Source organism: Quercus robur, chromosome 1 (assembly GCF_932294415.1).
Source record: "Quercus robur chromosome 1, dhQueRobu3.1, whole genome shotgun sequence".
In the NCBI taxonomy this organism is placed as follows: Eukaryota; Viridiplantae; Streptophyta; class Magnoliopsida; order Fagales; family Fagaceae; genus Quercus; species Quercus robur.
Window position 1 is genome coordinate 30,340,352 of NC_065534.1, and position 9,936 is coordinate 30,350,287.

At 43.3% G+C, this 9,936-nt stretch overlaps 2 protein-coding genes across 2 annotated transcripts; both read right to left on the reverse strand.

Annotated features, from left to right (window-relative positions):
- Positions 1-3,585: 3,585 nt before the first annotated feature.
- Positions 3,586-4,805, reverse strand: LOC126698744 (uncharacterized). The gene is made up of 3 exons (XM_050396198.1): positions 4,629-4,805; positions 3,991-4,548; positions 3,586-3,699 (listed from the first exon to the last, which is right to left on the reverse strand). The coding sequence occupies exons 1-3, from the start codon at positions 4,803-4,805 to the stop codon at positions 3,586-3,588; spliced, it is 849 nt and encodes a 282-aa protein (XP_050252155.1).
- A 12-nt stretch (positions 4,806-4,817) lies between these two features.
- On the reverse strand, positions 4,818-5,204 carry LOC126698811 (uncharacterized). The gene has a single exon (XM_050396317.1). The coding sequence runs from the start codon at positions 5,202-5,204 to the stop codon at positions 4,818-4,820; it is 387 nt and encodes a 128-aa protein (XP_050252274.1).
- Between the last annotated feature and the right edge of the window lie 4,732 nt (positions 5,205-9,936).

Consider the following 9,936-nt stretch of genomic DNA (forward strand, 5'->3'; position numbering starts at 1 on the left):
TGGATGGAAAATCGGTTGGAGTAATCTCTACACCAGGACCCCTATGTTGGAAGGTGTACGTTGATGGCGCAGCAAATCAAAAGGGATCCGGAGTGGGGCTAGTCCTAATATCTCTCGAGAAAACCATCATAGAGAAGTCTCTAAGACTTGGGTTCTCGGCCACGAACAACGAAGCCGAGTATGAGGCCCTGCTACAAGGAATTGCCATGTTACAGAAAATGGGAGGAAAAGCAGTGGAGATGTCCTCGGACTTGAGACTGGTAATGGGCTAGGTAAAGGGAGAATTAGAGGCTAGAGACGCAAGGATGCAAGAGTACTTAAACCGGGTCAAACACTTGCAGCCGGGCTTTGATTTTTTCAGCTTGTCGCACGTCCCTAGAAGTGGAAACACTCATGTAGATTCACTAGCCACGCTTGCCACCTCCTCGGTAGGGGATTTGCCTCGAATTTTTCTTGTCAAGCATCTGGATAGAGCGAATGAGGTAGCCAAAGGCATGGTTCATGTTCATGAGGTTAGAATGGGCCCTAGCTGGATGGACCCTATGATGAGGTTCCTCAAAGATGACATCTTGCCCAAGGAAAAGTCAGAGGCAGAAAAAATACGAAGAAAATATCCTCGATTTTGGTTGTCCTAGGACCACAAATTGTACAAACGCTCATATTCCGGGCCATATTTACTGTGTGTCCACCCTAAGGCATCAGAACTACTGCTCAAAAAGCTGCACGAAGGGATCTGCGGGAGTCACATAGGAGGAAGGTCTCTGTCGCACCGAGCCATTACCCAGGGATATTGGTGGCCGGGGATGCGGAGGGAAGCCCTAGAATATGTTAAAAAGTGTGACCAGTGCCAAAAGTTCGCCCCAAATATTCATCAGCCAGGCGAAATCCTCAACCCTTTGTCCAGTCCATGGTCGTTCGCCCAGTGGGGCCTGGATATTGTAGGACCTTTCCCAAAGGCAGCAGGAAATAAGAGATATCTATTGGTCGGCACAGATTACTTCACCAAATGGGTCGAAGTTCAGCCCCTGGCCAACATCAGGGATATGGATGCTAAGAAATTCATCTGGAGAAACATTGTTACACGATTCGGGGTCCCTCGCACCCTCATTTCAGACAATGGACTCCAGTTTGACAGCAAGGCCTTCAGAAGATACTGCTGCGAGCTGGGGATCACTAACAGGTACTCAACTCCAGCTTATCCTCAAGGAAACGGGCAAGCCGAGGCCGTCAACAAGGTCATAGTTAACAGGCTTAAGAAGAGACTGGATGACGCCAAGGGAAGGTAGGTGGAAGAGCTGCCGCACGTCTTATGGACCTATCAGACTACACCACGGCGGTCAACAGGGGAGACACCTTTTGCCATGACCTATGGGGCCGAGGTTGTTATCCCTCTAGAGGCAAACTTCCCAACACTGAGGATGAGCTCCTTCACCCCGAACAGTAATGACGAACTACTGGGGAAGAACCTAGATCTGATTGACGAACAAAGAGAAAAGGCAATGGTCCAGTTGGCCTATTACCACCAGAAGCTCAAACAGGGATATGATGCCAATGTGAAGCTTAGACCACTAGCACCAGGGGACTTAGTGCTGAGGAAAGTTGGGGGTGCTGCCAAAAACCCATCCTGGGGAAAGTTTGGACCCAACTGGGAAGGGCCATATCGAATTACTTTAGTTGCGGGAATAGGAGCATACTACCTAGAAGACTTAGATGAAAAAGCTGTACCTCGTTCATAGAATGTAAATAACCTAAGAAGGTATTATTATTAATAAAAGCATTTATCTAGTTCAAATTTTAAGTCCATCCTGATTACATGTCTCGCATTCTGGCAACCGTCAAAGTACTGGACAGAACCAAGGTCTTGCATAGTCCTTGGACTCAAACCTATGGGGAAACTAACTACTTCAAGAAAATCTAAGTACTAGACAAAACCAAGTAGGGGTGTGCAAAAAACCGACGAACCGAACAAACCGACCGAACCGTTGCCAAATTTTTGGTTTAGATTCAGTTCGGTTTCGGTTTCATTTTTTAAAAACGGAAATTTTCAGTTTCGGTTTCGGTGCTGGATTTTTTCACACCAAAACCGACCGAACCGACTGAATATATATATATATATATATATATATTCATATAACACTAGTGCATAACTGATCAGTGGCTTAGTGGTATACGCCTTGTGGTTTGGCTAGCTGATCCCAGGTTCAAGCGCGTGGGGCGTGTGTGTCTTTTTTGTTATTTAATTTTTTAAAACCCTAGAGCATGAGATAAACACGGAAATACCCCTATTTTATCCTTCCCTTTTCTTTTCTTTTCTTTTCTTCAGGCGCCTCCTTCCCCAACTTTTTCTCTCAATTTTTTCTGTCTCTTTCTTCAAGCTGTGAAAATCTTACACATTTGTACATTACAGAATGCCAAACCAACAAACATTGGTCAGTCTTTCCATCCATTCCTCACATCCCATTTTCCCACAAACTTTCTCTACAGTTTCTTGCCTCTAAGTTTTTTTTTTTTTTTTTTTTTTTTTTTTCGCCGGAAAGTTTTAAGCTTCAGAAGAATTTTCATTTTCCCAGATAAGTTTCCTCTCCATATTCTATGATTCTTTCTGAACAGATAAGAACATCAAGAATTTCTGTTTTGGAAAAAAGGGTATCTGTTAACAGTGTTGAAGTGGTGTTTTTTTTTAATCTTTATTTGAATTGGGGTTTGTTAATTCTTGGATAAGTAGTAGCAAATACTTATTTGGAGTGGAATGTTGGTTTTTTTTTTTTTTTTTTTGTGTGTTTTGAGCTTATGGTGTGGTTTTGAAAATCTCAATAACCCTCTCTTTGGAAAATCGAAAACCGATCGAAACCGACTAAAACCGAAATAGACCGAAACCGATTGATTTCCAGCCATTTCGGTCGGTTTCGGTTGAGAATTTCACAAACCAAAATATTTGGTTTCGGTTGCCCATACCCATACAAACCGACCGAAACCGAACTGAGCAGACTCCTAGAACCAAGGTCTTGCATGGTCCTCGGACTCAAACATATGGGAAAACTAGTTACTCTAAGAAAATCTAAGTATTAGACAAAACCAAGGTCTTGCATGGTCCTCGGACTCAAACCTACGGGGAAACTAGCTACTCCAAGAAAATCTAAGTACTAGACAGAACCAAGGTCTTGCATGGTCTTCGGACTCAAACCTATGGGGAAACTAGTTACTTCAAGAATCGTAAAGGTTGTGAATGTGACTTAAGTACACGCTCGGTACCTCAGATCATACACTCAGCCCTCTAAAAACATGGGTAGATGCAAACTAAGCGTCCCCTTGATGCCGACGAGTTAGAATTTAGGGGTTTAATTTCAAATATATTATGTACGCAACCATTCATACCCATTAGTATAACCAATTCACAAGACACGAGATTTGTAGTAATAGCAATAGCAGTGATGACAATAAATGCATAATTCAAAAGAAAAAGGAAGAAAGGAATTTCATACATGTAGTAAAAAAATTTAATTACAAACCATCCCAAGGTCCTTAAAATGAAAGAGAACTAACTAGAAACTAAACTAGAACCAATACAAAAGTTGGCCGGGAACCCTACTTCTTCAATTTTATTTTGGCCCCTTCCTTGGGGAGCTGAGTAGGATTGGCCTCAAGACCCTGGGAGACATCCCCTTCCTTGGGGAGCTGAGCAGGATTAGCCTCAGGACCCTGGGGGACATCAACCGGGGAAATGGTCTGAAGGGGCTGAACCAAGAAAGGTGGCTCCTCGGCGTGAGAGTCCTAAGCAATGACTATAGATCTGGCAACCTCTTGGGGTGCTTCAGGATTCGAACTTCCATGTGTTTCTGTCACCCCAGGAAGCTCGCCCCCTTTGGCTGGCTCGTTAGGGGTGGACACGGCCAGGGCAGCCTCGGGCCGAGCAGCCTCAGCCTTCTCTTGAGCATTCACAGTCTTGGAGCTGGCAGGGACGGTCTCACAGATGGCCAGAGGTTAGTATACCTTCTCCGCCTTCCACAGATCTGATGAAGCCTCCACCCTAGCTTGTTTGAGGGTTTCATTCCAAACCTGGGAGCAGTAAAGCTTGCATACTCCAGGGATTTGAGCCTTGAGAATGGCTTGGGTATCAGCCACCCTCGTGTCATAAGCCTCCTCCTCGGCTTTCTCCTTAGAGCTCTTGGCCTCCGTCCTAGCGAATTTCGCCTCTGTCTTGGCCCTCAAGGCCTCGTCCCTGGCCCATTCTGCGACGCCCTTAGCATTCTCTGCCTCGAACAGCTTCTTCTTTAAATCGTCGATCTGCTCCTTGGCAATCTTCAATTGTCCCTCGGCTTCGAGCAAGCGCCTCGTCTGGTCCTCGGCCTGTCTTTGGGCACCGGCCAGGCCTGCTTCAACACTGTCCCTGGCCCTGGTCATTTCCTTTAGCTCCTCCTTAGCCTTCGTGAGGTCAGCCTCGAAGTTTTTGAGGGTCCGCGCAGCCTCCACGCGCTTATTACGCTCAAGTTCCACGAACTTACGCTGCTTCTTGGTGTCCTCCTCTAGCCTATAGGTGGCCTGGACTGCCTGCCCATCGAAACAAACACACGATAAATGGAAGTTCAAGGAGCAGAAACCAACGGAGTCACCAGTGTAAGAAACCTTACCATGCCCAAATACCTCTTAATATTGAGGAAGACCTCTTGCCTCCTCAAATTCCTCAATTCATCCATATCAGTAGGGAGCAACAGGGTCCTCTCCAACGCGTTGGCCACATAAGTGCCTTCGCCGCCTTGGAAGTCCCTTAGGGAAGCGTTGTCCATCAGCAGCTCCCCATGAAGCATTGGGGCAGGAAGCTAAGCCTGGGGCGCAGGTTGGGCATCGACCTCTTTTCCATGGCCTTGATGCCCAATCTTTAATTGCTTTCGAGCCCGTGGGGCTTCACCCTCCTCTTGAAAGGAGCGAGACTTCCCCCCATCCATTGGCTCTTTGCCCTTCGAAATCCTCTTCCTCTTTGAGTCGGTGGGCTCAGGCCGAGGAGGCAAAGTCGATTGGGGAGGAGCTGGAAGTTTGGGTCGGGGAGAGGGTGGCTGCGATCGAGAGGGAGAAGACCTGGTCTGAACAGGTTGAGGCTGTGGTGAAGGAGGAGGAGGGTTGGATTGTGACTTCCCTAGCGCATCCTTCCCCGGCTGGCCCTCAATCAGGTCGAATAGGCTTGTCTGGGGCTTTCTCTTAAAACCCATCTCCGCCTGAAAAGATGTCCTCGCTGACAAGAGATCCGCCTCAGACAAGTCGGGGGTCACCGAAGTCACCAGAAGGATCCTCGGACGGACTAGCTTGGTCAAACACACCGAATCCTTTTTCGGGCAAACCCAAATCACTCTCGGCCTCCGCTGCTTGGTAGGACGAAGAAGAGCCGACCAACGGGATGCCCTCTAGGATAGGAGATCCTTCAGGTATCAGAAATTCATGCTCTACTACAGTGATTTTCTGAAGCCGAGGATCGTTAGCTTTGATTACGTATTTCGGGGCGGTAAATGACTTTTGGATAGGATCGTACCCTAAGATCTTGTGAACGGCTCTGACTTGGTTGTCCGCTTTGTTTACAAAAACCGTCGCCTTGAGAATAATCTCTAAATCTCCCCGGTTGATCAGGTGGAAGTGTCGTTGAAAGGCGTGTGGATCTGCAAAAAGAAGACATGTTCATATTAGTAACCAAACTGTGCAAGTTATGATGGCATAGAAGATTAGCCCTCTCCTACTCTCTATACCCCACCTGATTCCCCCTCCTCTGTTGGGCAATGAAGGCCATCGTGCCACTCCCCGGACATAATGAGAAAGTCCTTATTTAACCCTTTGCTGGACTCGAGGAGCCACTGAATAAGCCGAACCTTATCATCCCTCATCTTCATATAGTAGGATTTGCCTTTCAAGAGTTGAAGGTTGTAACACCAGTTTAGGTCGTGATGGGTTAATCTTAGCCCCATTTTCTCGTTTAAGGCATCCACACAACCCAGGATCCTAAACACATTAGCACCGCACTGGGTGGGAGCTAATCGGAAGTGCCTAAGGTAATCCCTCATTACTGGCCCCATGGGGATTCTTACACCTCCTTCTATAAAGGCGAGTAGGGGAATCACCACCTCACCTGCGTTTCTCCTAAAGTGCCATTCCCCTTCCTCACAGTACCTCAAACCTACATTGGGGGGTATCCTATAATCGGCGATGAATTTTTTCCATTGCCTCTTCGGTCTCAACTAAATTTTTAAATTTACCCATCTCTAAAAACCGCTAAAGAGACTCAAGGGATGACAAAAGAAGGAGAGGAACAAGAGAAAGATAAACTTCGAAGAGAGAAAACGTGAGTTGGAGAGAGAAGAAAACTTACAGAAATGAGAAAAAGCTCCTCGGACAAGCTTTTTATGCTGGAAAGAGACTTGAGTTTGGCTGGAAGTTTGACTGAACCCAGGATATGTGCGCAAGAACTCTTAAGTGCAAAGGTAAAAGAGACAAATCAGTTCAAAATGGGTATTTATATCTCCCATTAAAAGTAACTATGCGGGTTTTCCCGCCCATAAAGGTAAGGAACTCTCCACCATTAGATTATCATCGTACCATTGAACGTGGGGAGCACAGAGCTGCCAGAATTTAATGAAGACACGCTTCATATACCAAGGCGCCAAGAACGTGCCTCGGGCAAGCGAAGAGGCTCTGGCATTAATGGAGGACAAGACTTGACAAGCCATGACAGAGGCCTAATGTCACCAAAACCCTCCTCTTCGTCCGAGGAGCTGGACAGCAGGATTTTGAGGAGCTATTGTAGGGCCAAAGAATTTGACAACCCCGGCCCACTTTATACCGGACCCAAAACCCGCGCCGAGGAGGGAGAAACGGCCGAGGACGGACAAAGAAAGCCCAAATGGCCTAGAAACATTGCTGAGGATGACCCCTGAACAGTGCGGCCTTGGTCGCCGCAACTCACAGAGGGTTTGGGAAGGTGGCTGATGGGACGAGCACTCGAGTAATGACCTACATGATCAACAGGTGGAGGGTCAAGATCGACTGGAAAGAAGTATATAATGTGAGAGACCCTCCAAGAATGAGGGATCGCGGAAAAAGAGCAGGAGGAGAGGTAAAGGAGAAAACTGTGGCAATCTACATGATGTTGAAAACCTTTGTAACCTAGTACCGAAAGAAGAAAAAGAAGAATACTAAGTTCCTCGGACGAAATGCCCGAGGACAAAATTCCATACTTTAACCCATATCCTTGTTACTCAGCCCACACATAACCGTGTCTAGTGATTGTGGTTCGGACTAAGACCTAGTTCTTAAACCCATTCTCTAAAAATTTATTGTATTGGGCTAGTTGGGATTGAGACCTTTCGTCCAATAGAAGGAGCGCTCGAACCCAGTCCCTACAGTTTCTATACAGTTTTATAGGCTCTATTCAGTACTGTCAGTGGAAGCAATTGGACTTGCTTGGTGATTTTGTTGAAGGAGCTTATAGGTATTGATATAAATTATTATTATTTAAAAAATTTCATCAATTATTAATATACAATGAATCATTGGATGCTATTAAAAGAGAATTGGATGTCAAATTGTAGAATAAATTGGGGTGGGGTTATTATGAAATTTATTGACATTAAGAGTGTTTGGTTTTACATTGTAAATCTTTGATGAATTGGTATAATTTGGTGTTATACTTGATACTAATTTGGCGAAAAATTAAGTAGCTTGAAGAAGTTGAGAAAAGAGAAGAGCCTAAGAAAGGGAGGAAATACATTCTTGAAAAGTATTGGATAAAGCTTGAAGATGTAAGCACAATTGTATATTTATTATATTTATTGGTTCTTTTGTATTAGACCAAATGTAAGAGCACATTATGATTATTGTAATATATTACTTCATAATATTTGTATTTATCTCATTTTTAATATTACTTCATAATATTACATGTTTCATCTTATATTAGAGCCAATTTAGCTTTCAATAATTGAAATTTGAGAAATGTTTAAACCTGAACATGTTAACATTTGATTTAAAACAATCTCGTGCATTATACGGGTTAGCGACTAGTTTTAATAATGTTTGTGTTTAGTTCTTTTTAGTGTCATAATTCTTTGTTATTACCATTGATGACTTCTTATCAACTTATTATGAAATTGTTATAAAAATATTCTGTCAATAGCACTATTTTTTTTTAAAAAAAAAAATTTATTAATTTATAAAGTTTAGAAATATAAGAGCAATCGCATCAGTATGTCTAAAAGATTTCGTCTATTTTACAAAAAAAAAAAAAAAAAAAAAAAAAAAAAAAAAAAAAAAAAACCTTACTTTTTTTTATTTTACACCATCACTTTTACAAAACATTCACATCAGTTTATCTATTATATGCATTTTTTATTAAAATAATATTTTTTTCCTCACCTTTTTTTATTTTTATTTTCCACCTACCCCACCTAGCCCATAAAGTATCTACCTCTTACTTTTTTATTACAAAACACTTTCTTTTTCTCAGTTTATCTCCGCCCCTCTCTCATCTAGGCCTGTTCAACCACCGACCGCCACCAATATTACCGCACCTCACCGACCAACGCAGAGCTCCACCGTAGGTGTCCGGCGCGGTGGATGGCAACGTTTTCCGAGAACCAAAGCTAACAGCTGCGGGGAGTAGTGGTGAGTTTTGCCCACCGATGAGAACCGCACCGCACCGCCTATATATATATATATATATAGATATATATTTATTTATTTATTTATGTTTCAATGTGATTGAGAGAGCCTTAAAGAAGAAGATGATGGAGGAGACTAAAAGTGAGATTGAGAGAGCTAGAGAGGCACTGTTGAATCTGAAGGAGGAAGAAGTACATGGGTTGGGTAATTTGATATAAAATGATGCCGTTTTTGTATTTTATTTTTTAAAATTTCTGATTTTAAAACGATGTCGTTTTGGACTTTAAAAAAAAAAAATCAAAATTATGGAACAACGTCATTTTATCCTAGGTTAAATTTCTAATTTCTCATTTATATCACTCTCCCTCTCTCTCGTCTTCTCTCTCACCACAGCCCACAGCGCCTCCCTCTCCCTTTCTCTCTCATCATAGCCCCTCTCTCTCTCCCCAGCCTCCGCCACTCGCTGCCACCGTCCTCCACTGCTCAATGCCACCATTCTCTAAGTGTCTTCCTCTCCTCTTTCTTCTTTGTCCTAGCTATTCTTTAGAAGTTCATAGAGAATGTTTTGATGGTCAATGCTTAGGACTACTATGCTTCTCATTCTTCTACTAGGTATGTGAATTCATTTGATGCTCAGTATCTTGGTTACTAACTATGCTTTGTCTTGCTATACTTTTTAGAATGATTGTGAATTTCTTTGAGATATCTTTTTGTGGGTATTAGAGAAATATAGTGAATATGTTTGTTTGTTTTTTTTTTTTAATGAATTTTTGGGTTGTTTGATGATTTTGTATGGGTTGTTTGCTGTGGTTTGATTTTTTTTTTTTTTTAAACCGAACACACAGCACCGAACCGGCATGGTGCACCATACCCTGTGTAGACTGGTTCCCACTTCTCCATATGTCAGGTGCGGTCAGGGATAAGGGGAAACCGCCCCTGTAGGGTGCGATGCAAAAAAGCCTCCTAAAACCAGCCGCACCACACCGTGTACAGCCCTACTCTCATCCCTCAAAGTCTCTGCATCTTTTTTTTTTTTTTTTTTTTTTGATAGTTCGAAAGCTACAAAGAAGAGAGAAGATGATGATGATGATGATGATGAAGAAGATGAAGATGATTGGAACATAAGGAAATCCCTCATCTCTCTCCTTAATTCTCTGATCCCTTAAGTCTCTGCCACCATTGGGTTTGTATTTGATTTTGATTTTAGGTTTGGGTTATGGGTTTTCAGTTAATGGTTTTGTAGGAACCAAGTATGAGGCTGCTGGGCCTTAAATCACTTGGGCTCACAATTTATTTGTA